Here is a 27203-nt window from a genome sequence, read left to right on the forward strand (position 1 = left end):
ATCTCTTTAGGCAGTCGCACGCTCAGCTGTTGAAAACGTATTAACGTCATTTGTTTGGGTAACGAGCTGCTTTGAACGGTTTTCTTGGTGCTTTTACAAGAACAATTCAGCCGTTTTACACACTATCTTCCATACAGCAGATATGTCATCGCCACTATCAAAGCCTCAGATCATTGTACATATTCAGAAGAGTCTGAACTACACCGTTTTTGATAGTAAATGGATTCCCTGCAGCGCGAAGTTTGTCTGCCTGGGAAACTTCCCCAGAGGAACCGGAGTAATGCAAATATATGAAGTGCAACACGGAGAGGCTCAGCTTATAAAGGAGGTAGATAACCTGTTAACATTGTACTCTTGTTTGCTCTTTCCTTATTTATTGTCAGAAATAAATAAAGCAAACGGCTTATTTTAGGGTTAGCTAGCTTAACGTTATCTAGAAAATTTTTGCTGTGTTATTGTCTCCATAGAAACAGGCAAATACCTCAATAAATAAATATTGATTTTTTATTTATTACAGATGATGCTAGAGCTGTTGTGAACATACAGTAACGTTATACCGCTTGTTCTTAATAACGCACTAATTAACATAATTACTGAGAGATTGCTAACAATTAACGTTAACATGTCCCTCAATGGGCCCGATGGTGGAACAAGCAACATTTGATCAATGTTTGATACCTGGGTCATTTCAATTTAATATACAAACGTATAATTTCTGCCATACTTCTCTATACTCATTAAACGTATCTAGTTTTTAAGCTCTATTAATCTAATTTTTAAATATCTTCCTTACTGCTGTTTCACTGCTTGTTGCCTAGTCCCATTCATGGAGCTAAAGTTTGCCTCTCGTATGTTTCAGGTAGAGAAATCTAAACCCATAAAGTGTGGGACATTTGGGGCCACATCTCTTCAACAAAGACACATAGCAACTGGGGATTTTGACGGAAATCTCAATATATGGTAATTGGTCCACATCCACTTGTGTCATACCATCTGTGTCTTCCCAGCAATGGCGTTAAATGAAATGATTTCACCAACCATATCATGTCCACCAACGGTAGAGCCTAAATTCAAAGCTGTTTTAATTCCAAAAGCTCAGTTGGACTATTATAATTAGCCTTTTTGTGGAAAGGCTATTCAATATTTGTAAGATTAATTGCCATCTAACTGACTTGAAAGTGAGTTCATGCTTCTGTTGTCCACAGGAACCTGGAGATGCCTGAAGTGCCAGTGTACACTGTAAAGGCCCACAAAGAGATAGTCAATAGTATCGATGGTGTTGGCGGCCTGGGGATTGGCGATGGTGCACCTGAGATAGTTACTGGAAGTAGAGATGGTAAGAGCATTAAGAAAGTTAAATGTAGTTTATTATTAAAGCAACAATAGAAAGTAATTTAAGTACAGCAGAAATGTAGCTAAAACGTTAAATTACCTTGAGTCTTACAGGGACAGTAAAAGTGTGGGATCCCAGACAGAAGGATTCACCTGTAGCCAACATGGAGCCGGTGGAAGGAGAAACCAAGAGGGACTGCTGGACTGTTGCATTTGGTGTGTAAAATAAGCGTTCAGCTTCTGAAAGTACTTACATCCACAACTTCAGAAGCATGGTTGTTTTAGAAATCTAACTGTGTATATATATATATACATATATATATGTGTATGTATATATATATGTGTATGTATGTATATATGTGTATGTATGTATATATGTGTATGTATGTATATATGTGTATGTATGTATATATGTGTGTGTATATATATATATATGTATGTGTATGTATGTATGTATGTGTGTATATATATATATGTATATGTATGTATGTATGTATGTGTGTATATATATATATTTATATGTATGTATGTATGTATGTGTGTATATATATATATTTATATGTATGTATGTATGTATGTGTGTATATATATATATATATTTATATGTATGTATGTATGTGTGTGTATATATATGTATGTATGTATGTATGTATGTATGTATGTATGTGTGTATATATATACACACATACATACATACATCTTCCCCTTTTTTTTCCCATATACAAGTATACATGGATACATCCTCAGGTTTATCTATGCCTTCTATACACCAAAGGTGGGTTAGTATGAACACTTACCTAGTGTCGACATCATTCCTTTACCATCATGAATGAAAACAGCATTCATTTTCCTTTGACCCTCTCTTCACAGGTCATGCCTTCAATGATCAGGACCGTTGTGTGTGTGCTGGCTACGACAACGGGGACATCAAACTCTTTGACCTGCGGAATATGTCTCTACGGTGGGAAACCAACATTAAAAACGGGGTGAGGTGAACACAAACGGTGAAACATAAAAAACATCCACCAATAAGTGGTGTGACAGGCCCAAGTTGTTGATGTTAATATATTTAATGGGAAGAGTTTCCTCTTGATTTCTTCAGTTATGTAGCCACTGTGGCACCACAGCAAGAAAATTACAAACATTTATGAAGAACATGGGAACTCAAACTGACAGTGATTCAGTCAACTCCAATCTGAAACACAAACAGCAGTTCTCATATTTAGAACTAATGTTTTTATTAGGTTAAACTGTCCAAACATACCTTAATTCATTTGCACTGCAACCTGCCCTTGAATCATAACATAGACAAAAACAGGGACAGATGTGGAGACAGAGCTGAAAATGACTTCCCTGCATCATTTATACTGTACAGAAAAGCACAGGGGAATCTGAGGTGAATGCATGTTCCCTTCACACGCCATTTACAAAGCTGTGCACTGATTTAAATTACACAGTCGTCTCTCTTACCTCATGAACGTAGATAAACCCGCCAGGGGTCATTATGTCCATTTCAGTACATTCCGTTGTATAAAAAATAGTTTGTCCAGGGGAGTGACTGTTATTTTTTCATGACCAGGTATGCTGTGTGGAGTTTGACAGGAAAGACATCAACATGAACAAGCTGGTGGCCACCTCACTGGAGGGAAAATTCCACGTCTTTGACATGAGGACCCAGCACCTCACCAAGGGCTTCGCCTCAGTTTCTGAAAAGGTAATTGACCTGGGTGAAGAGAGCCAGACGGATGTTTGGCTCCTATATATGAGAAAAATGTCAAAAGGTTATTATCGTTATTCTTATTTTTACATTTGCATGGTACAGAGGGAAATAGGGACACATGTCGTTTTGACCGTTTTCACAGCTGGAAGTGTTTGGGGTTGTGTTTATCTAACATCCTCTGTGGCTTTGTGACCTTGGCCAAAAATGACACTGGGCCGGTGAGGACAGAAGTGTGGCTTTTTGTGGGAAAATGCTAGAAAAACACACTTAAATCTGCATTAATGCACAGACCAGCTTGCCAAGTGTTTGCTAGGTCTGAGAGATCAGAGGCCTCAGCTTTCTAAATATTTGTGCAGTTCTTCTGAGCGATCAACTGTTGGCACATCAATGTCTCCAACCATGAATCATAAGGTTCCACCAGATTCTTTGGTTTATAATATGATATCAGCTTAGCTCTACAAGTAGGTTTTAACACGAAGCTTTGGAATTTATTAATGATATTGTTTTATATATTTTAATAATGAACATCTCAAAACTGTAGATGGACATTTGCAGCCATGTATATAAAGCAGGTTTCAATGAACTCATTAATAATGTTCCCAGTTTTTCTGGATGTGTTTTGACTGTTGAGTCAAAGTAATGGCTTCAGCAACCCATTATGGCCAGTTGACACAAGTTAAGTGGGGGAAGAGGCCTGATTGCAAAGATCCCAAACTAGTCCATAAATTATGTAACTTTAAACAGAGTTTAGAATTTAATTTAGAAATGAATACCAAAGGAAGTCAAAATTGTGTAAGGGACAGCAAGCTTGACAAAAATTACAGAATAGCAAGGCCACATTTTTTGACCCTTTAAAGAGGTTGAGAGGTTTTCTACACAGATTTACAATGTCTTGACAGGTACTAGGAAAGAATTTTGCAAATGATCAAGCAAATAATTCCTATTCTTTATTTTAGGCTCATAAGTCGACCATCTGGCAGGTGAGGCATTTGCCTCAAAACAGAGACATCTTTATGACTGCAGGGGGAGCAGGCAGTTTGCATCTATGGAAATAGTGAGTAATCCATCTTCAACTACAATGTTTTTCCTATTTCAAGAGACATAAGCACTCATCATGATGGTTTGTTTTATAAGAATCAAATTTCCTGCCTTACTATAAACTAATCTCTCAAATTATGTTACGTGTTTTCATGTCACTTCCAGTGAATATCCCGCTCAGAGAAGCAAGAAGGACTCAGATGGCGTGGATGTGGGCGTAGCTGGCTCTGTCAACCTCTTACAGAACGTCACTCTGTCCACTCAGCCAATCGCCAGCCTGGACTGGAGCCCCGACAAGCAGGGCCTGTGTGTGTGTTCGGGCTTTGACCAGTCTGTCCGTGTGCTCATTGTCACCAAACTCAACGTGGTGTGAAGGAGTAGACCACAACAAAGACTGATAAAAATGTGCAGCCTAAAACAAAACGGGACACAACTGCAGAGACTCACTAATAGTGTGTAAACACTGCCCTTGTTGTGAGGTGAATTATCTTTTATTAGAAGACAACAATGTCCTTTTCTCTGTTAAATGCTCTCCCTGAAAAATATGTAGTGCTTTGGCTGAGGCCTGTAGGCAATGTTATCGTATAGCGCAGAGAATAACCCCTGAAACACACTCATACATTTCCCCTATTATTGAAAAACCTCTATTGGGATGAAGAAATAAGTCACATAACCTCTGGCTTGGAATAACATTTTGGGGATCAAGATTAATTTTTTTCTATCTTTCCATTTTTGTAGGATGCTCACTGAAACACCTGTCTTTTGTTGCACTATTGGTGAACGTTGTTGAGTTCCATTCTCACTTTTGATATGTCATTTTATTGAGAACTCTGTTTTCAAATTACATGTGCCTTTGGAAAAAAGATGAACATGTTCTCAGTGTCGTCTGTCCGATATGAATGGCTCATCTATAACAGCAGGTGTAGTTAAAGTCAAGAGGATTTCTGTATCTATGGAGAGCTGAAAGTGTTTTATCAGCCCAAAATATCTTTCTAAGCAAACTGTGACCTAAGGATTCAAAAAGATAAACACAGGCATTTACAAGCCTTCTCATATCCAGCATTTGAACTTGAAGAAATCCTGCAGGTCCTCATTGTCCTCCTGTCTGTCATGGATTCTCGCGTAGATACTCTTCAGCAGCTTGGTCATGGACTTTCCATCCAAGATGTCGATGTATTTGTCTATGCAACCTGCAAATACAGCGTTACAGTTACTGCGGTCACATTGAAACAAATGCTGCTTATACCATACAAACAGTTTCATTTTAAAATGACCAAAAAGTTTGAAGTGTTTTTAAAGGGGTCTTTGACTTTCAAATCAAACATCTCATATAACACTTAATCATAGACTGTATATACTTAATATAATAATACATTACACATCTTTAGATAACTAAATGATCCAAACATGACTTGCGTAGTGAGATTTTTACAGAATGCTGCATGTATGTTCTCTATGTAATATGTCATGCCATCTATCTGGCCACCAGCTGAATATATCTCTATAAATAGCATGTTGTGGCAAGTCACATGGGCCTGGCTGCATGATTTAAATACAACACTGTATTTAAACAACACATTTGTTAAATATAGTCAAGTTGACGGCTAAGAAAATCATAGTTTGCAAATAAACAGCGCACTTTTTATTATTCAATATGAGTGGTGTTTTTCACACACCATTACATTTATTTATAAAATAATATTAAATTCAGTTCCTATTTTTCTGTGGCTGACAATTTTAATGTGCAATCAGCAAATACTGCAGTATTTTACCAGATTCTGTTCATGTCCCAAAAAGTTTTTTTTATAATAGTAGTAACAGCAATCACTTAGGCCCATGACTTTGCCATATGCCACGAGGCTGGGGCCCAGCTGCGGATGGTTGTACTGCTCCTGCGCCATCAGCATGCGGACGATCTCTCCTGTGATGAAGGCATCATCAAAGCTTTGCTCGGCCACAGGCTTCAGAGGGAATCTGCAGTACACCTCCACTGCAGCCTGAGGGTCTGACGGCTCCAGCAGCTGCACAAGTTCAATGTAGGCATCGTGGACCTAGAGAGTCAGGTAATTCATTAACCACATGTTATCTGGATTACATCATTTGAGGGAGTCAACACCAGACATCTGCCAACTGTTTATACATCTCTATAAATAACTACTACTGGGGCGGCTGTGGCTCAGGAGGTAGAGTGGGTTGGCCGTTAATCGGAATGTCGGCGGTTCGATCCCTGGCTCCCGGTTGCGTGTTAAAGTGTCCTTGGGCAAGATACTGAACCCCGATTTGCCCCTGGCGGCTATTCCGCCAGTGTATGAATGAGTGTGAATGTTAGTTTCCGTTTAAGCACTTAGGCTCAGTGTATGACTGGTGAATGCAGATGTAGTGTAAAAGCGCTTTGAGTGGTCGAAAAGACTAGAAAGGCGCTATACGGAGCATTTACTTTGCTTCTAAAAGTGCAGTTGAGTTGTAAAATGCTGAATCAGGAATGCAGGGATAGACCAGGCACTGTGGACCAAATCAAAAAAGACCTTAGAAATTCTGACATTTCTATTTTAGTATAACTCCTCTAGCTTCTCTGTCATTATAGATCTACCTCCTAAAAGATATGCAACATGTCATTTGATCAACTAGTCACATTTTATCTGTGCTACATTACTTCTTTCCCAAATGTTTTAAATCCCCCAAATTATATTCTTTTAGCTATGATACATAATTGAGGAACTAAGCCCAATAGGTTATCTTATCTTATCTTGATCACCATGTATTTTATAAAACCAAATGTTGTGTAATTTTCTAATCGAAGAGATGAGGATGAGATCATTGTACTGGAATTAATCATCAAGCCTGGAGTCACACAGTTGGGTGGGTGTGAAACTGTGATCTTATTTTATAGCCATTGCAAACCACGTTGTAAAAGCACTGAGGAAATGCCTGAAATCTAAATGTAACCGACAACAGCTGACCCCTGGTGCCATGGAGATGACCTCTTGGTAGAGCTGCTTTGCTTGTTCCTGGGTGTCTGCAGAGCGGGAGAGGGCACGGGCAAGACCCAGCCGTGAGATATGAGACCTGCGGTTCACCAGACTGGGGACTTTCTCTCTGTCTGCCACAGCAGGCTCTGAAAACAACAATTAATAGACACATGAAGTAAAATTCCCTCTTTTGACAAACCCAGGAAGAAAGACGTTAAAACATGTCTGTTGCTGATGTTATTTTTGCCCTGGTTGTTTAAAGCAACACTGGAACATTTTTTATTTGATCTGTTTAATTTACATGTTCTTGCAAATACACACAGAGTACATAAGGCTTCTTTTATCATCCAGATTTCTTTCTTTCTTTCTGTCTTTTATGGGATTAACTTTGAGGTTACAAAAAACATTTACACGTCATGTCTACAACTGCAAAACAGCATAATATTCAGTTAAAAAATAAGATTTGTTTAGCACAAATCATGAAAAACTCAGGCTTTGGGGAAAAAAGGTTTCAACCTGACTATGTATCATGTCATGCCTTACCCTCTGCTGTTTTGACAGTATCAGGGCAACAGTCCTGTTTGGACTTGTTGGCAGGGAGCTGGGGTTTAGTACCATTGTTGGAAAGTATAGCTGATTTATCTGGCTTGGCTGCTGCTCCAGCTCTCCCCCTAGAGGAGAGAAAATAGAATACTAAAGCCATTTGCTTTCATACAGAAAATATAGCATACACGTCACATTTCTACCAGTGTTAATGTGTGTATACACACACACACACACACACACACACACACACACACACACACACACACACACACAAAGACAGAACTACTATGTGGTTTGTTTTACAAATTTTAGTGTAGTCCTCCGTTAAATACCTGTAAATGTTTCCTACATTCAAATAATTTCCTTTTCATACAGCTTCGACAAGGGAACAAATTGGAAACTGTTCTATTGAAGCTGCCCAGAGTGACAAACAGTCAAAGACTGTATTTGTTCTCAACATGAATATGAAACCGCAGAGCTGAGAAAAGTAAATCATAGGAAATCATCCATGAATAAATAAATGCTAGCAAACATCCACAGACAACCACATAAGAGGTCAGCCAAACTCTTCATTCAGGGTGCCAGCGTTACTCACCTGGCTGTGGGCGTTTTGGCTGGAAGCCGGGCAGCTTTCCCTCCCCTGATGAGGGCTGGGGGCAGAGTAGCGAAACCTTTGTTTACAGCTGCTGCCACACACCCTTGACCAGGCCCTCCCCTGCCCCGGTTAGCTCCTCTGTTGGCTACACTGGTGTCAGAGGGCCTCTTCACTCCCGCTGGTTGACTGATGGACTGCTTGGTAGCTTTCTCTTTTTCGACCTCCTGCCGGTCCTGCCACCACTTTTGTTCTGAGAAAAGAGGGCTTGGTTATTGTAATCTACCATAATGTACCAAATCATATGTAGCCTGATTTGTCATGAAACCATCTGCATATCATGTTTACATAAAATAAGTAAGATAATGCCCATCTCTACATTATTCTCTGCTAGCTAGCTGTGATTCAGAGTGATCAAATGTAGTAAGTAAATTATTCAGACTCACTGCTCAGCTGTTCAGGTGACTCTCCGCTCTGAGTCTTGTGTTCCAGCTCAATGCTGGCCTGGAAGCTGAGGCAGGCGTCAGTTATGGCTTCTTTTGACCCGTCTGAATTTGGGTTGTTGTCATGTTGAGACAACTGCGCCAGACCCAAGAGACACAGGGCGTGGCTGTCCCGTGGTGTGGTCACCACTGCTAGCTGGCATGCCTGTAAACAGCAGCAAAGGGCTTGACCAGAAGGTACACATCTGATTTCTCTGTTAGACCAGGCACTTATGGACATAACAGTCAATATATGGACAAGCTTTGGTGCTTAGATGTACAGCGACCCAAAACACTAGCAGAGTTCTGTGGTAGATTAAACTTTGCAAAGCTGAAACATAAACTCAAATGAAAACAGACCTTGCCCGACTGAATACTCTTACCCTCTCCTGCATGTCCAGCAGCTCTTGACAGGGGGCAATAGAGGTGAGGCGTATGAGTGCTGTTAGGGCCTGACATCTCTTTGCTACCAGGGATTGCCTCTCGATGCCAGGCTTGGCCTGGCACTCACCGTGCTGGATCAGCCTGTGCAGCAGGGCAAACTGAGCATCTAGGAGCACCCACTCCAGCTGCCAGCTCACTTCGCCACGACACACACACTGACTCACACTCTGGGCAGTCAGCACTGCTAGACTGAAGCATTCCAGCACAGAGACAAGCAGACACAGGGTTTTTAATGCAGTGCTTAAACACTTATTAAAGTTCATCATACTGGTGTGAATGTTGAGACTTTTCTTTGAATCACACCTTCACAGTTGAGATGAGTAAGACCGCTAATTTGAGCTGAGATCAACCACAAAACACATATAGGTAATATCATCAATAAAAAATTCTGTCAAATCTTTACTTAAACAAAGCTTCTGGTTTACATACGTGTGATAGACCTGTTCTGCACTCATGGCCTTCTCAGACAGTGTGTTTCTCTGCTGTAGGTGGCCCAGAGTGAGAAGGCCTCGCAGGAACTGTGTGCTGAGGTTGGACAGAGGGTCTGATGGATCCTTCTCCACCCAGCTGCAGACAAAATCATGAAAAAGAATTGCAGCACAGAAAAACAAGCCATGATGACCGTGATGAACTTACATGCAAGCAAAACAGACAAACCCAAGGCAACAGCAGAAGCTCCATGATTATAAACCACAGCGACCAGTCAATCCCCAAATTTATCCAGCTATTTTTTCATCTAGCAAAGAATCAGATCTCTAAATCTTCACTCAAACTTTCTCCTATTTAAATGGTGATTTTCGTGTTTTGCCCAAATTTGGCTTTTTTGGCTCCAGGAAATGACAAAGATGGTGGTTAGTAGAAAAGCCAAATCTAGACTTTGAAATGTCTATTAAAAACACGTATGTATGGATGACACCACAGATGGTATGTCAGCGTGTTTCTGCAGACTATGGCGGTGTGTTAAATTTTCATCATATTCGTCCTTCTGCAGGCAAAAACAGAAAATCATAGTGTATTACTGATACTTACATGCCCTCACACTCTCTCCCCCTCTCGCAGAATGCATCCACCTCCACCACACACACACACACACACACATATAGACGCACACACATAGAAACCTCTTGCTGCAGCGCTGGCTGACAAAGTGCTCCAGTCCCTGTAGTAAGAACAGAGCAGCCTCCTTCTCTGTGTCCTTAGAGGCTTTCTGCTCCTGCTGCAGCAGAGCCAGCCCTGTGAAGAATCTGAGAAGATGAAGAACAACACAGGACAGACGTTGAAGACAAAACTACCTTTGCAATTTTACATATCATATAGGGGTTTATAGGGAAGGGAACATTTGAAGAGCAGGTTGAGAGGTTGGTGAAAGCTGCTCTTATGTTACAGTAACACAGAAAAGGATAATGCATGCTTTGATGCTTTAAACTCTATTTCTGCTATAGCAACAAGTCCATACCTGAGCTCCAGCTTGAACAAAAGGTTGCTTTTAAGTTTTACACACATGATCGCATATTAGGATTTTAGAATCAATTTTAAAAAAGAATCTATTTAAAGGCTGATCACTTGTTTGGCACAGCCTGGCCTTGCTCCTAATTATACTGTCCTCTTGATTATACTGTCCTGTCTATGAGCCAGGGCACAGTGTGAGATCTTCAAGTAAAAAACTTCTAGCTCTGTTGATACATGTAAATCATTATTATTACTACTAAAGCTATTGACACAACACAATTTCTGTTCCTACTACCAAATACACTTCCATGACTTGACCTGAGTGCAGGTTGTAGGGGCTGCAGCGCCAGGCCGCTCTGGAAGTGCTGCAGGGCTTCCCTGCTCCTCCCCTGCAACAGCAGCAGCCTTCCTACATGAAGGTTGTACTCCCAGCTGTCAGGACTCAGAGACCAGGCATCCTGGTACTTCATCAGTGCCCGGTGGACACAGTTCTCTTTATCCCGCACTGCTGCACTGCTATCCTGCAACAACAGAGGAGGGAGTTAAATTTCAGCTGTCATATAATGATGAGTAATTATGTACTAGGTGCTTTTATCCAAACAGCTTTGTAGAACAACGTGTCATTGCAGTCTCTTAAATTACACAACAAGGTTAAAATGAATAACTTCCAGTATCCAGGACCTGTGGCAGTTTCTAGTGTTTCCTTATGAAAGCGGTTGCCTTGCTATACCTAGCAATATTAAATGGCACGATTATGTGCTTTCTAAAGCAGTGACTAATTAGTTTTGGCTGGAATACTCTTAGAAGAGAAGTAGTTAGCAAGTTTTATTATTATGGTCTTTATTATGGATGTTCCCCAGCCTCACCTGCTGACTCCTGTCAATCAGGAAGTTTGAGATCTACTGACAGGTGGAGGCTGGCACAGTGAGCTAGGTGAGTTTGGAGAGTCGATGTGTTGCAGGATGTAGTGCTTTCAGACCAAAAGCGAAGCGAGCGTTCGGGGCAGTGAGTTTACATACAAAATCAATGCAAAGACGCGTAGAGCCCCGATTTGCTGTCGGGCGTCGCGAAAAGACGCGAAGGGGGCGGGGCCGGCGACGGGAAGGCAATGCAAAGGAATTCCCGTGAGTAGAATATTTTCAATTTAAGCGAAGAGGTCGCATGACGCTGAGTTGCAATAGCCTATCAGTATTGAGATTGTCCGTACGTCACCGAGGCTTCAGAGCGTTGTGTGAAGAGGACCAGGCAGAGCCGGGGATTGAAAATCTGCTGGGTGGCTGAGAGCTGCTAAACCTGGAGAAGAGGAGCAGGGAGCAGCGCTGCAACCATTGGACAAATAAACACCCGTAGTGGGTCGGATTCTGCTCTGACAACTACGCAGTTTACTTGCGGGAGGAGCTCGGAGTTAACTGCTTTTATTAAATTAGCGTTTTACTTTAGTTTTTGGGATTTCTACGTTGATTTATCTTCACTGGAGCTTCTCAGTAGCTAGATTCCGTGCACATCGATCCAAATGGCATTCAGAAAACAAACATTTTAGAAGTTGTTGTCCTGCTGCCTTGCTGACAGACCTGACGAAGCATGAATTCATATGTTTAACAAATCTGCATCATGTTGTAGTTATTTCGGCATCAGTTTGATCCGTTTATTGCTATTTAATCGCAGCAAAATGTTTACTTTGGGTTCGTACAATTGTAGTAATGGTGAGTTGTGTTTATGTTAAAATCGCCTTCTCACGTTGTGTGTGAAAGTGTCGCGAGGCGAAAATTTGCGGTTGGTCTGAATACGCATAATGCAGTCACAAGATGACTGCATCATCTACTGACCTGTTAAGGCCCATTTTATTTATTTATTTTTTTAAATTTTTTATTGAAGCTTTTATTCATAAACAGTATGTTGAACATATAGAGCAGAGAAGCATACAATACCAGGGGAGCATAGGGTTGACTGAAAAACAAACAAACACAAAAAATGCAGAGAAAAAAATATATAAATAATGATAATTAAATAAGGGGGATCACAAATCAGCACTGGAAGATGTTAAACAGAGTAAATAGATGCAAGGTCTTGATAGCTTTCCTGTTTTTAGAGTATAGGATTGTCTTGACATACTGTCTGACTTCATTTTCAAAAATGGTAAAGGAAGGTTTATGGTTGGAGAACTTAGATTTGTGAATATGTGATTTTGCCGGCAATAACATCAAGTTGATGATGAAGAAGTGATTTGCCTTGGTAGAAGCGTATGTTAAAAAACCAAACAATACATTGTCATAGGAAAGTAAGAATTCAGAGTCAATATATTGGGAGATAAATGTACAGATGTCTTGTTAAGGCCCATTTATGCTCCTGTGTAGGGTCTACGTGCCATGCATTTATACTTGTGCGTAGGTGTGTCCGTGATTCTGCAATTACACCCCCAAACGCTAGTCGGCGGTAGCGCTACAGCGTCCACTGTGTTGACTATTGCCGGCCGAGCAGGCTAACTTCCGGTTTAGCCCTCGACTAACGTAAATGGGGGTAAAATTGTAAACGTGCAGCTGGTGTAGCCTTTTCAAATGTTACCGACCGAATGGATCACATTCTGATAGCGAAACGAGTGATTTTGCTCGGGTTGTGACGGTCAAATATACTGATTCACTGTGTTACAGCCGCCGTTTTGGCCGCTAGTAAATGTTACTTCAAAGCGCGGGATACTTCCGGTCGTCTCAGAGGCATTGCGAGGCTACCTAGCCGACCAATCACAGAGCTTACGGTCTGCGTCGACTCGACGTGTAGTTACATTTTTGAGGAGGTGCACGTCAGGCGACGGCGTAGCCTCTGCGTAGCCCCGTAGCCTACGCCGTCACCTACGCCGTTGATTTGACGCAGAAGTATAAATTGCCCTTTAGCCCGGTAGGAAAACTGCAGGGGGTCCAGGAAGGGGCCTGTAATGACCTTCAACATTAGTCTTTCAAGGGACTTCATGACTACAGATATCAGGGTGACAGGCCTGTAGTCATTTAATCCAGAGATGGAGGTTTTTTTGGGGACCCGGATGACTGTGGAGCGTTTGAAGCAGGAGGGAACTTCACACAGCTCCAGCGATCTGTTGAAGATCTGTGTGAAGACCAGCTGGTCTGCGCAAATTTTCAGGCAGGATGGTGACACACCGTCTGGGCCAAGAGCCTTCCTGGTCTTCTGCCTCTGGAAGAGCTGGCGCACAACCTCTTCACAGATCATGAGTGCAGGTGAGGGGTCGTAGGGGGGGGGGGTGACAGCATGGCAGTGGGGGAAGGAGACTGTTTGAAGTTGGTGTTAGAGCATGGGAGAGATGTGACTGTGGGGTTCTCAAACCTACAATAGAAAACATTCAGCTTGTCAGCCAGGCGTTGAGTACCAGCAGTGTTGTGGGATGGTCTCCTGTAGTTAGTGAGTGACCGCAGGCCTCTCCACACTGACGCCGGGTTGCTGGCTGTGAAGCTGTCTTCTAGCTCTTCAGCGTAGCTCTTCTTTGCTGTATTGATCTCTTTAGTCAGTGTGTTCCTGGCCTGGTTATACAAGACTCTGTTGTATGTGCGGAAGGTTTTAGTCAGCACACACATGTCCTCACAAAAACTCATGTAAGATGTCATAGTGTCAGTTAGTTCGTCCAGGTCAGTGGCTGCAGCCTGAAAAACACTCCAATCAGTACAGTCAAAACAGGCCTGTAACTGCAGCTTTGACTTGTTTGTCCATCTTTTTACACTCTTTAGCAGATTTCAATTTCTGCCTGTATGTCGGGATAAGCTGAACCAGACAGTGATCAGAGAGTCCCAAGGCTGCACAGGGAACAGAGCGATAGGTGTCCTTTTAATGAAGTGTAACAGTGATGTGTGATGAGAGTATGTTAATATGCTGTCTGTACTTTGGAAGTTCATGGCTGAGGTTTGCTCTGTTGAAGTCCCTGAGAACAATGAGCAGGGAGTCTGGATGTTTTTTCTCCACGTTAGTTATCTGGTCGGCCAGATGTAGTAACGTCTCACTAACACAGGCCTGAGGTGGAATGTAAACAGCGACCAGAAAAAACGAGGAAAACTCTTGCGGTGAATTATGTAATATATGTAAAATCATGAATAATGTCTCTAAGTGAGGACTGCCTGATTTCTTCAACATTGTGACATCTGTACACCAACCTTCGTTTATGTAGATACAGATTCCGCCTCCCCTTGTTTTTCCAAAGAGCTCTGTTACGCGATCCGCATGGACACACAGATCAGATACAGATTTATGCTCAAGCAATAAGAGAACAAGTGCTGACAGTGTTTGGAACAATCCAAAAATGGTATAGATAACTTTTTGCCCAGTGACCCATCAACCTTTTTCATTTTCATCGTTCATTTGTCTCTCTGATTATTAATTTCACATTATGTTAAACAGATGATCTGAAAGAAAATGTTAAGAAAGCAAAAGTCTCTCTTTGACAATGATTTTCAGGTATTTCACTGGTGCTCCTAATTAGAGCGAGTAACGTAACCTTCATTGTTCAGCAACATTAGAAGCTACTTTGCCACTTACCTTGCCAGTTTTCTTGGACAGCCAAATGTAGAGTGTCTGAACATAGTCTGCTTTGCTGGACTGTCCCTGCTCTTTGAGCTGCTGATATTCTTGATCCAAGGCCTGCAGCTGGTTCTGCACTGTGGGCGTGCCGAGGAAACCGTGGAGTTTGCACACAGCCAGGATGTCGTCCTGACGTGCTGTTGATTTGGCATCGCTAAATTCATCTCTGTCTCTGTCAGCCTGGAGGTTAGGAAATGAAAAGGTTAAAGGTTGGGTTGCTTTTAGCTGCACAATTCACACCACCAATAATATCATTCATTATCAACATTCAAAATGCAGTGTTAAATGCTAAACTGTTTACAGGGTGTTCGCGGGGTCATAAAGTCTTAAAAGGTAATAAATCAATTTTTGCGAAAATTAAGGCCATTAAAAAGTATTAAAAAGTCTTAATCGCCATTTAACAAGGTATTAAATTTTGAAGATACTTTTTTCAATGTGAAAATCCAGTTTTTCCAAAAGTTTGTTTGCTAAAAGTGTAGGTGAACGTATTTATTTAAAATACTAGACAGGCACAGAGCGACTGTGATTCCTTTCTGTAACGTTAGGCGCAGGGATCTACCATGCGCCTATTTCACTCTTAAACGCTCCCAAAAATAGATCTGTGTGAACCGGAAAATGATTTACGAATACAACCGACCCTGCTGCACTGTTAATGGTCCGAAACATCGTCGTAATTCAAGGAGCGTGTGGTAAATCGGTGCCTTTTATTGAAACACATTAAACTTTTCATAAAGCCGGTGACCTCGTCAGTGTCACTTTTTGTGAACAAAAATCAATCACAACCTGGATGGGGCGGGATTAAAAAAGAAGCCTGATGTGCTGTAACAAACTTTATAAATGTTGAACTCAATGTTCTGCATAAACAGTTATGATTATTGACGAGTTAGTAGCCTGCCCAAAATCAAGGTTGGAGACTATCATGTAGCCTAGAGTATTTTTCATGCACAAAGTTAATAAATAAAAAACATCCCCAAACTGAAGCAGCTGTAATTTGAATTAATATTATACTATTATATGAAATTATATTGAATATAGTAACATAATGAATAGGCCTATATTAATATCAAACTTTTAGTTAGTTTACTATTAAATTAACAATATACTTTAAATTTTTACATTATACTAATACAGTCATTTAGACCAGTTCCTCCTCCAGGTTGTGCCTGTGCTACACCGCCTACACTACTAATGTTATTCATCACTCAGTTTTCTCTCCTTTGTTCCCTCCTGGCCTATTTGAATTTTGTTGTATTGATTAAGTGGACGGTGAAAGTTATCACACATATTATTGCAGGCAAGCTCACATTATCTAGTTTAAACCAACTAAAACACAAAATTACACTGTGGTTCACATGATTAGCTGTAATACTGTGTACATACACGTCATAGTTTATGTAAGACAGTTGCTTTTCGCAGGAAATCTGGCCAGTCCTTCACATAGAAAACAGTTGGCCCATACAGGCTGTTATAGGCAACTGAGAAAGTTGGTGAATGCCTCAATTTTTAGGTGGCGTTACAACCTGATGACATATAGGCAATAAATATGTTATAAATATAGTTAAATTCCTTTTAAAACCTCAAAAATGTCCCTTTTAAAAGTGTGTGGCTGATTTAATCGGTTACAGCTCAAAGTGGTGCAGCAGTCTTAAAATATGTTGAAAAAGTCTTGAAAAGGTCTTAAAAAGGTATTGAATTTTACTTCAGGATTCCTGTATATACCTTGGTTTAGATGAAAAGGCCCATTCACACTGCATTTGCAAAGAAATACTATTATAATATTTTCTTTGACAGACTTGAAATAAAACTTTAAATCCATAGATCTCCACAGGTCTAGGTTACAATGTTTGTGTTGGAAGGCTTTGACTGGGAATATGTGTAATGATGTGCAATCAATACTAAACTATCAATATTTCTGATCCCAACTTCCTGATCTAGAATTGATTCTTATATAAAAGGATTGATATCTAAACTCAGTAATTTGTAGTGAGTGTGTATCATAAGTAACTTGTTGTCACCAGGATGTTATACCCTGTTGATAGGAATAACAATCTTCACTTAATTTAACATCAGCTTGAAAGCAAATGAAAACAAATAAAAAAAAAAATGTATTGTAAAAAAATTCAAGGGGTTTAAGATATTAAAGAAGCTGTGTGCAATCTGTGAGCAAAGACATCCACAAACCTCGCTAAACATCTGTGCAAAACCTCATAACATGTCACTGAACAAGCCTGTCTTTCCCCAGTACATTTCCTGACACTACCTTGTCATTCCTCTGGAGGCCGTACATCTCTGTAGCGAAGTGTTGTTCCTCAAGAACAACACCCAGCAGGAAGTGGAGTCTGGCATCTCTGGAGCTGAGTCTGATAGCTGATGCATAGTGGACTGCAGCCTGCTCCAGGCTATGCAGAGGAGACTGGCCATTCTCATACTGTAACATATCCCCTGTGGAAATGTGAAAAACAATCCTATATCAGACAACAAGACCGGAGAAGATTTGCATATATTTGTGAGAGCATTTGCATGAATACAGAGCTGGAAAACCACCGTGACCTTATTCTCCTGCTTGGTAATACAGGCAACACCAGGTTTAGGTTTGGATTTACTTAAAATAATAAAACCTGTTATATAGTCAGTGGACCTATCATGCCTATCATTCTATTATTATAGTATTGTGCATAGTAATTTATTTATAACTGTAAAAAATGTAGGGGCTGAGAAGGTTATCGGAGTCAGGAGGGTGAATCAGAGATTTTAGGAGAGGGAAATAATTTTCAAAACACTTTCACTGTTGCAATTGTGGTTGCCAATAGAATTTAACAGATTACTTGACTTCCCTTTAATTTGTGATCCTATTGTGTTTGGAAAGTGCAGCATACCTGGTTTTGGCAGGTGTTGCTGGTACAGTTTCAGGTGATTCTGGGCCGCGGCGCACAGTTTATCCACATTGTCTTCTCCTGCTGTCATTTGTAGTCTTTCCTCCCAGTTACGCACCTTTCATAGACAAAGAAAAAATCATCCACCCAGGAAGTACAACAGGAAAAGCAGTGAAGCAAAATATTATCTCATATTATGAAGTATTATTAAACCTACATAAGTTATATAAGGATGAGGTCTTTCAAAGGGGAAAAATATTTTTTTATTTCTGTACCGTGTGTCAATATGTTACACTTTGGAAGATTATAAGTTATTATGATGAGTATCTAACAATATCAGAATCACTGAGGCAAGTTCTTGAACTCTGCAAAATGGGAATGACTTGTAACATGTAGGATTAAACAACAAAGAATCAGAGAAAATAAAGCTCTTTATGGTAAATGAATAGTGAGCCTACCTATGGTGTCCAAATGTATCTAAAGCAGTTTAAACTTCAGACTTGTATACTAACAATGCAAAGTTAAATAGAAGTATTACCTCCAAACTGTGTTTAGTCTCTCTCTCCCAACAACCTGATGATGCAAAGTGCTTCTTATACCAATTTGTCTCTGTGACATCCTGAAAATAAACATGAGCACACGTGAAATGCATTTACTGGACTGAATCAATGACCAAAGCATTCAACTGCATTGAACTAGTGAATCTATTTAATATCAACTGTGTTGCCAGCACACACACAAACATGAGATACTTTTACTGTGGAAGTTAAACCAGTACTTAGTCACTGTGACGGAAGCACTGACTTGTAGATAAAGAAAGGGTAGAGTCAAGGTCGATAGCAGTGATTCTGGCAATGCAGAGCACTGCTTAATCTTTCATACTGACCTTTGCATCCAGGTCCCCTGTGGGCTTGTGTGGACAGTCCAGTGAGTGTGACCCCAGCTCAGACAATTTCATCACACTGTCGCATCCTTTGTTAGAAAAACACATCAAAGACATAATAAATCACACAATAGAGGTGGATAGCAGTGTTGTCCTCAACAGACAAAAAAGTATAACAGAATAGTCCACTTAAATGACACATTTGTGACCAAGTTGATCAAGTGATTGTATTTTTTTTATAGAATTAACTGAACTGTCAGGTTAATATACACCTCTGTAGAATTGCTTCCCCATACAAATACATAATCAAACAAATTGATTTTTAACAAATGTAATTAACTACTGCAGTAACCAAGTCTATGACATGTTGTTCTGGTCCCACTTTCTGTACTGTACAATTCTTCTGAACTAACCTCTGCAAGTTCAAAAAAATCAATCAGACAGAGGTCTCAGAAATCAATTACTCGTGTGACTAAGCAGCAGAAACCCTGCTGGACTCAAAGGAGGCCTGATATAAAATGCAGCTAGCTAGATACATGAGGTTTTAGTTAAGTTATAATATCTCGTCATTACAGCAACATCATAGTTGTCTACACTAACATTGTGTTACATGATAGTGATGTAATCGGGAATGCTGAGAGGTAAGGCAGAGTGCACCTAGCCTATTAATGATGTAGTTGTAAAAGCATTTCTTTCAGGTAGAGCTTCACCAGAGGTAGTAATAATTCAAGTGATCTAGAAAATGAGTACAGGTTAACTGTGTAACATAACATAAATGGCAAGGAAGGTACTCTGAAAAGAACCATCCAATGGAAATAACTTCTTTTTTATTCTTTACTTAATGTTGCCTTCATGGTCTTGGGAGGTTAACAAGCTATTACCTTTCTCCTCCCTATAATTGTTTTTTTAGCTATTTCTCAACCGAAACTCAACACAAATATCTTTGAAGAGATAAAAATCTAAGCTTCACCTCTGTAAGTAAAGAAACACCTGATCAGAGCATCCGACATCTTCCTGTCAAGGTCCAATTCAACAACCTTCCAGCCGTCTCCCAGCAGACAGTCGCTAAGTGGGTCGACTTTTGATCTTCGCGCCAGCATCTCAATATAAGGCCTTGAGAAGATGTGCTTTGGGTCACTGGCAAATCAAGAAGATCAGTGATCTTGACAGCATTTGTTGAACCAATACAGAAGGTAGTGTGTGTATATTCTATGCTGCCAAGGTACTACACCATATAGAAATGTTTTTCAAATAAAAAACAAAATGATAAATTTTAATGGCTATAATTAACCAAAGCAACTGATGTCCTAAATTAGGGTGTGAGAAATGGCTATTTCAACAGGCACACTCAGATTTTACATCTGATATTGATTGTTGGTTTAATGTATTTTACTTTAATTTATTTAATTAATTAATTTTACTGTTGCATCAACTGCAAACCACTTTGAAAATGTTAAATGTTTACATGAATATGATAAAGGAGGTAACTGCTGCTAAAGGTGCTTATTTGTATTCCCATTTAAGTCTTACCTGTGGTTGATGGATACAGGTCTATAAAAAGCAGACAGAGATACTGGGCATTCATAGTCCAGCTGCTGCTTCTCATCAGTGAAGGTTACAGCCATGGGAATGAGCTCTCGAGTCACCAACATTGTGTACACCTGCCAGTGTTACAGGGACATCGGGTTAACTATCTTTGAAAAAAAACAACCAGTGTGGCAGGACAGCACAGTATTATGAAACCTACAAAGAACCAAACAAACTCTGCTGAAAGCTGAATTGTGTGCTTACTTGAAATGAGAACATGGAGCAACTACAAGTGTGTGTGAAGCTTTAAAATGTAAGATTACTATATTATGTTACAATGTATGTCGTCAAGTAAGTATGAGGTGAACGGCAAAGCTATAATAGTGTGTATGTTTTGAAATATAATGTCAACAATTTAAAGTAGGGCAGAAATTTCACTGAGGCCATGAAGGCCACGGCGATCGAATAAGACAAGAAACCATAGTAAGACTGGCTATTGGGAGCACTGGGTCACTCTGTGGGCCGCTTGAGCAGCCCAGACAAGAGCAAAAGAGATGTGTCAGTCCACTTTGATTATGCACCAGGTCTTATGGCTGTCTCTCCCTCTTTATCTCTTTGCAGTTCTCATGCATTAGTTTCTATTGTTGACTGAAGTTGCTGTGGGTGCTTTGACATAAAGTATGTTGGTGTTCAAGTTTCCTCTCTGCTGTAGTGTAAAAGTTTCAAAATTGTTGCAAATTGTTGTTAACTATTAGATATGTTATCCTGGCCAATCAAATAAAATAAAAAAAACCCATAAAATTATAATTTCTGTGGACTTAAAATCACAGGTTTATTTAATGGCCTTTCTGCCCTCAAGCTTCAAAGCACATCAGCGGTCCTCCTTTCATGCCTTATTGTACCTGTGAATTACTGCCATCTGCTGAACAGACTGAGACATCTACCACAGTGTCTCCAAAATTCAGAGGGACTGGTTGTGAGCTGTCTACCCCATTCACTGTAATCTTTATGTCTCTGTCTGGCACCTTGGGAAGCAGGGTCACAGCATTGCAATGAAATGGAACCATACCTGAAGAAAAAGAGTTTACAGTGAGATAAACACCCACACAAAACCACCAGTTGATAAAATGTAAATAGATTGTATATATCCTTATGATATAATAAACATTTGTTTGAGTATTTATTACCATATTTTTATTTCGGCAGACACTGCAAGTAAATTACCATCCATTAATATATTCACACACGTTTAACTTTATGCAATTCAATTTGTGTTGCAAATAAATGTTATGAATATCAGTGTATTTTATTTATTTGTTAATTAAAATATCCCAAAAACGTACTGTAATTTTAACACAACTGGTTTATCAGTCACTCAGTTAGGTTGTATCACATAATGTGTATTGTGAAGTCTGTACTTACTGTTATATTCAAAGATTTTGGAACAAAATGCAGGATGAATCGGAACATCTCCTTCCAGTGCCAAATTACTGAGTTCTGCAATCTTTGCAGACAGCCTGGTGATTTCCACATGGTACATCTTGATGGAGCCATCCTCAGCTACCACCTCGATTTCTACTTTGTTTATCCCATCATTCAGTTTAATGCTGCTGGAACCGTCGCCAAAGAGCTGAAATATATAAACCGAGGTTACATGTGAAGAGTCTCAACCATAGACTGTATATAAAAAGGTCTCAAGGCAGTAGGCTAACGTTACTCACAATACGGTACGAAGCCCCACAGTCACTAGCGGTCAGGCCCAGAGTCACTTTGCTGACTCTGCTCTCCACTGTCACTTCGTAATCTGTAACTTCGGGTGTGAACGCTGGATGGAGCTTCCCACCTGAGACACAGAGCTTCTCCAAATCGCAGTTGTCCATGTCTCAAGTCTCTTTCACGGCTGGTTTATTTGTCTTTAGCTACAACAGTGTGTACAAGTCCTAAGCGCGCTTAACCTAAACTGCAGTCCGACGTGCCAGCAGCACTGACGCCCCAGGTTACCATAGTAACATGAACACTTGCGCTGCCTTCACGTTACCATGCTGTCCTGCGCTTTGTTGTTGTTTTTGATGGTAGGTTACAACCACAACCCGAACTTACTGGTATCTTTCCAGGAGAAACGAATGATATTAGCTGCCGTGGGCCATTATAGGTATATTAGTATATGGACTTGCTATATTTAGTTATTTGGAGCTCTTCTGATCTAACGTTAGGCATGGACATCAAATCCTATTTAAGATCAATTCACACAAGCCTTTGGTGTTCGTTATTTACTTATGTATGAGCGTAGCCCTATTTATATTTGAAAACAAAAAAGGTTACTATGGCTAACTCAATGTAGGCAACTTGCTAACGTTCACCAGTTTGCAGAATTCTTTTCTAGTTTGTCATACCGAGTTCTGCAGCACGCTGTTTAATTAAAACGATATGATATTCTTTGTGGGGTTCATCAATGGTGATACCTTATTCAGAGTATATATTTTATGAACCTTTAGAGTCATCAGTATTTTATTACATTTAGTAGAAGTTGAATTTCTTGAGATGATGAGTAAAAACATGTGGTGACATTTGATCAATGTGCACAGCAAAGTGTCAGAAAATGACCTTAAGAGATAGATGCATAATGTTCGGACAGATGTTGTAGGAGATTTGCATCCACCTCTTTTCTCAGCATATGTGAGAGGTGCATGCAATTCATGCGGAACTCGGCACAAAACCTGCAGACAGATGGAAAAGTTGGACAGTAACGTTATACTGAAATCTGTTTTCGCAGATAAAGCTGTAAAGACACGCAGTGCTATAGGCAGCTGGATACCACGCTTTTCCAAACGGCAGGCGACAGTAGAGTGCAGAAGAAGACGTGGTTTAAAACGTCACTTCCTGTTGGCTAAAGCGTGTTGCGTGCTAAAAGGTAAAACAAAAATAGCTAACGTTATATGTTGTCAAATTACGTTTTCAGTGAGCCAATAGTGCAGTTAAATCAGTAATAAATGTTGGTGAACAAATAATTTAAAATCGAGACTTATAAAGCGTGTAAACGTTCGCCTGTTACCAGCATGTGTGAGCTTACTGCTCCACGTAACATGTTGTTAGCTAACATGAACTAACAGATTTGAATGGGAGCTTCTTTCTACTGTCTACATTGTAATGGAACAATCTTATTACAGCAGAGTCAAATAACATTGTATGGCTTTAATTACTTTACAGGAAAATGGCGGGGGACAGCAGAACTGAGGACTACCCTCACGAGATAGACGAACAGCTCACAGGCTTCGACTCCTCCGTTTCTTCTGTTAACACCATGCTGGAGAAGCTGATGTCGATGCCCAGAAACGAGCTGCTGCAAAAGGTAGGCTGAAGTCCTTTTTCACAGCAGGCATTGTGACTTGATGGAAAGCAAGCAGGCACAGCCATGTACATATTTATGGTACCACACACACAAAAAAAGAACAAAGCCATAATTTATGTTATTAGTTAGACCTGTTTTCTTTTACTTCCCAATTCAAAATGTCACTTGTGAGAAAAACCTAGATCACAGATGGATTATCACATTTGCAACATAACATAAAAATGTATTCGTTGTAGTGTGGATGTGTAAAACGTGAAACATAGCAACATAACACGCATTTGTGAGAAGTAAGGAGCTCTACCCCACCAAATATCGAGGGAAAATACTTAACTCACACCTGTCTACCCTGTTAGTGCCTGCAGGGGGCTGGACCCTCTCCCATTGGGCAGGAAGCAGGGTACACTGAAGTCTATCACAGGGCATACACACATTGAGATAAACAAACAGTCACATCTATACGGAGGTCGCATTTAGCAGTTACTTTGACATTATAACAATTTCAATTTAAAATATGCAATAATCTCATACCAAAATGTACTGTGTACCCAGCAGTATGTGATGTAGGTCAGCCTAGTGACTTGTGCACATTAACACATTTTTAACCTGTGTTTTGCTTGTTATTTACTATGGAAATAACATTTGAGTAAGTTATCTCGGGTTTTCTTTTTTTATATATAACTGGTGCTAAATAAACTTCATCTGGTTTATTGACAGCTGGACCCTTTGGATCAAGCCAAGCTGGATCTGATGTCTGCCTACACGCTGAATTCATTATTCTGGAGTAAGTTTTTCTGGATTCACTGCCAAACTGCAGTTACAGTGTTCTCGGTGTGCTTTTGAACATGGCCCTGAGTTTGCTAGTTAACATCCTCTGTCATTAAGTTGACTTGATAACGTTGTACTGTCGCCGTACTGGAGACACATCATTCATGTGTCTTATTAACATGAATTGAAAAGCCAAATGCACTGCTTTTCTTACTGATGTTCTTGTTTACAGTGTACTTGGTTACACAAGGACTAAATCCCAGAGAACATGGAATCAAACAGGAATTGGTATGTGTGTTTTTTTCTGTATTGTCTTTTGACATTATCACTCTTTCTCTCTATTGCATTCTATGTGCATTGTCTAATTCCTCTAACCATTCTCTGTTCTTCAGGAGCGAATAAGGACGTACATGAACAAAGTGAAAGAGATCACAGACAAGAAGAAATCTGCCCGTCTGAATAAGGGAGCTGCTGCACGCTTTGTCAGGAATGCCCTCTATGATCCAGACGAAAGAAATTCTGGTAAAAAAGCGGCAACTAAGAAAGCAGCAGACTCAAAACCTGACACCCCGCAGTCAAAGCGTCCAAAGCAGAGCTGAAGTAAAGGACCAGCTCTACAATTTGGTCCCACTACATTTTCTACCACTTTTTGCTCACAAGACAACAAATCGACTTCTCTGGTTGTGTTTACGGGACATCATACAAGACAACATGAGACATGCAACAAAGTAAATACTAATGTTTACTGTTGCTCACCAGTCACATTATGCTCGACTGCTGCAATTTGCAAATGTTGCTGGATGTACTAGAAACACAAGACTAATTGCCATCTACGACACACCGTCCCAGGTTTTGCTGAACATATTTTTGGACACTGATGGTGGCAACTGCTCCAGAATTTAAAAGATCCAATGTTGTAATGTTTTTTTGTTACATCATTGAGTTGTTGCAAAATTCTGCAGGGCTCCATAACCATGAAAAAAAAAGTCATTTAGAGAAGTGAGAAAATTATTAATTGGGTCCATCCAAGTAATGAAAGATGTCATTTAAGATTGTATGGGTCCTTCTTTTAGATCAATGAGACACATTAGTTTCTCTCTATTTTGAAAGTGATTCTATGAATCGTAAATCATTTTTTGCAGTTTGGATGTTTTTATTTACATGACATGCCAAACATTGTATTGGTAACGTGATGATGTATTGCTTTCATAATTGACTGCATAAAAATACTCACCAAAAAATGTTTGAGTTATTCTGTTTTTTTTGTTGTTGTTTTTTTTACTGTTATACAATATATTGTGCCTGAAACAGACTGGTAATTGAATTCTTATGTAAAACTGTGCAAAGTAAACTTCCAACTTTCCTCAGTAGGACTTTTTCACATTTTGACAAATCACAGTGGGAAAAGCACATGTGTAAGTAATAAAAATAAACAGATGGCTGAATTCCATTTAGCAGATTCATTTTCAGGGTCCTGGTACTATGCATGCTGTCATGACTTAACTGGACACTCGAATACAGATCCATCATTAGTGTTATTTCTAACACCTGTAATTTTCCTGCTGCGACATGTCACAGTGACTGCTGTGAAAAGGGCTTGTAGCAAACGGCCTTTGGTTGCCACATCCCAGCCCAGATGAATGTGCTAATGTTTATCACTGTTGTAGCCTGCTTTGCCTGCACGACCACCCACAGTACAGTCTAAAGAACGGAAAATCTTGACTCCCTTGCGTGACCATAAGATGATCAGGTTAAAACAAGTAAGCTAATCCTGTTTTTAACCTTTATACAGTCAATGTTTTTAATTCATGAAATGGCAACATTTGCTATAGAGGTAAATAAGTCACTGACTGATTACTGGCCAACTTAGTGCATATAATTTTAGAGTAGTACTTAGCCTGATCTGTGATGATGTGATTCCTTTATACACTGAACAAAATTATAAATGCAACACTTTTGTTTTTGCCCCCAATCATCATAAGCTGAACTCAAAGATTTAAGACTTTCTCTATGTACACAAAAGGCCTATTTCTCTCAAATATTCACAAATCCAACATTCATGGCGGTCACACCAGATACTGAATGGTTCCCGGCCCTCCAAATACAGTGAAACTGCATTTTTGAGTGACCTTTTATTGTGGCCAGCCTAAGGCACACCTGTGCAACACCCATGCTGTCTGTTCAGCATCTTGATATGCCACACCTGTGAGGTGGATGAATTATCTCGGCAAAGGAGAAGTGCTCACTAACACACATTTTAACAGATTTGTGAACAATATTTGAGAGAAATAGGCCTTTTGTGTACATAGAGAAAGTCTTAGATCTTTGAGTTCAGCTCATGATGAATGGGGGCAAAAAAAAAAGTGTCACGTTTATAATTTTGTTCAGTGTAGTTATTAGGTTATTCAAAATACATAGATTTGTATTTTTAACTTTTACAAGATACATAATCAACATAACCATATGTTTATATAGTTACATTTAAAAGTAACATTAATATTGTAGAGATGTTGCGTTCTGAACTGAGACATATATGGAATAAATTTAGCAAAAAAGTTGAGAGAAGTAGCCATTATGAACTTCTTAAGCATAATACTTAATACAAATCAAGCAGAGCATTACTTAATTCATGGTGACTGGCCCTTGTGTGGGTCAAACC

The 27203-nt window shown here is 39.9% G+C and overlaps 3 protein-coding genes across 7 annotated transcripts; 2 read left to right on the top strand and 1 right to left on the bottom strand.

Moving 5' to 3' along the window:
* The first annotated feature begins 35 nt into the window (after nt 1-35).
* On the top strand, nt 36-4956 carry dnaaf10 (dynein axonemal assembly factor 10). The gene is made up of 8 exons (XM_046071515.1): nt 36-328; nt 860-960; nt 1206-1336; nt 1447-1548; nt 2203-2318; nt 2912-3046; nt 4009-4106; nt 4256-4956. Exons 1-8 carry the CDS (start codon nt 143-145, stop codon nt 4461-4463), a joined length of 1077 nt encoding a protein of 358 aa, XP_045927471.1. The 5' UTR covers nt 36-142; the 3' UTR covers nt 4464-4956.
* On the bottom strand, nt 4890-22716 carry LOC123984561. 4 transcript variants are annotated; one of them, XM_046071513.1, is made up of 20 exons: nt 22152-22716; nt 21853-22060; nt 21333-21499; nt 20434-20564; nt 19874-20040; nt 18907-18992; nt 18559-18639; nt 18024-18138; nt 17408-17589; nt 15106-15327; nt 10891-11093; nt 10233-10367; nt 9553-9690; nt 9063-9312; nt 8644-8845; nt 8201-8450; nt 7603-7730; nt 7072-7205; nt 5919-6141; nt 4890-5280 (listed from the first exon to the last, which is right to left on the bottom strand). In XM_046071513.1, the coding sequence occupies exons 1-20, from the start codon at nt 22308-22310 to the stop codon at nt 5141-5143; spliced, it is 3321 nt and encodes a 1106-aa protein (XP_045927469.1). In that variant the 5' UTR covers nt 22311-22716; the 3' UTR covers nt 4890-5140. The 4 variants fall into 4 exon arrangements, with proteins under 4 accessions (XP_045927469.1, XP_045927468.1, XP_045927467.1 ...); XM_046071512.1 differs by having other exon boundaries at nt 7051-7205; nt 10245-10367; nt 22152-22715; XM_046071511.1 differs by having other exon boundaries at nt 7051-7205; nt 22152-22715.
* c1d (C1D nuclear receptor corepressor) lies at nt 22405-25994 on the top strand. Of its 2 annotated transcripts, XM_046071517.1 has the most exons (6): nt 22405-22502; nt 23204-23341; nt 23638-23779; nt 24494-24560; nt 24777-24832; nt 24937-25994. In XM_046071517.1, the coding sequence occupies exons 3-6, from the start codon at nt 23642-23644 to the stop codon at nt 25141-25143; spliced, it is 468 nt and encodes a 155-aa protein (XP_045927473.1). In that variant the 5' UTR covers nt 22405-22502; nt 23204-23341; nt 23638-23641; the 3' UTR covers nt 25144-25994. The 2 variants fall into 2 exon arrangements, with proteins under 2 accessions (XP_045927473.1, XP_045927474.1); XM_046071518.1 differs by lacking the exon at nt 23204-23341 and having other exon boundaries at nt 22442-22502.
* Nucleotides 25995-27203: the final 1209 nt, after the last annotated feature.

The sequence above is a fragment of the Micropterus dolomieu genome, linkage group LG15 (genome assembly GCF_021292245.1).
Source record: "Micropterus dolomieu isolate WLL.071019.BEF.003 ecotype Adirondacks linkage group LG15, ASM2129224v1, whole genome shotgun sequence".
Taxonomy (NCBI): domain Eukaryota; kingdom Metazoa; phylum Chordata; class Actinopteri; order Centrarchiformes; family Centrarchidae; genus Micropterus; species Micropterus dolomieu.

Bases quoted from the DNA above. Each gene is read 5' to 3' on its own strand.
- LOC123984561 (XM_046071511.1), bottom strand. From the start codon at position 22,310: ATGGACAACTGCGATTTGGAGAAGCTCTGTGTCTCAGGTGGGAAGCTC. The intron at 20,565-21,332 runs GTACAATAAGGC...TAACACTGGCAG, and splicing joins CAGATGGCAGTAATTCACAG to GTGTACACAATGTTGGTGAC. The intron at 8,846-9,062 runs GTAAGAGTATTC...TGCTGTTTACAG, and splicing joins TGCTGGACATGCAGGAGAGG to GCATGCCAGCTAGCAGTGGT.
- dnaaf10 (XM_046071515.1), top strand. From the start codon at position 143: ATGTCATCGCCACTATCAAAGCCTCAGATCATTGTACATATTCAGAAG. The intron at 1,337-1,446 runs GTAAGAGCATTA...TGAGTCTTACAG, and splicing joins AGTTACTGGAAGTAGAGATG to GGACAGTAAAAGTGTGGGAT. The intron at 4,107-4,255 runs GTGAGTAATCCA...TGTCACTTCCAG, and splicing joins AGTTTGCATCTATGGAAATA to TGAATATCCCGCTCAGAGAA.
- c1d (XM_046071517.1), top strand. From the start codon at position 23,642: ATGGCGGGGGACAGCAGAACTGAGGACTACCCTCACGAGATAGACGAA. The intron at 23,780-24,493 runs GTAGGCTGAAGT...GTTTATTGACAG, and splicing joins GAAACGAGCTGCTGCAAAAG to CTGGACCCTTTGGATCAAGC. The intron at 24,833-24,936 runs GTATGTGTGTTT...TCTGTTCTTCAG, and splicing joins ATGGAATCAAACAGGAATTG to GAGCGAATAAGGACGTACAT.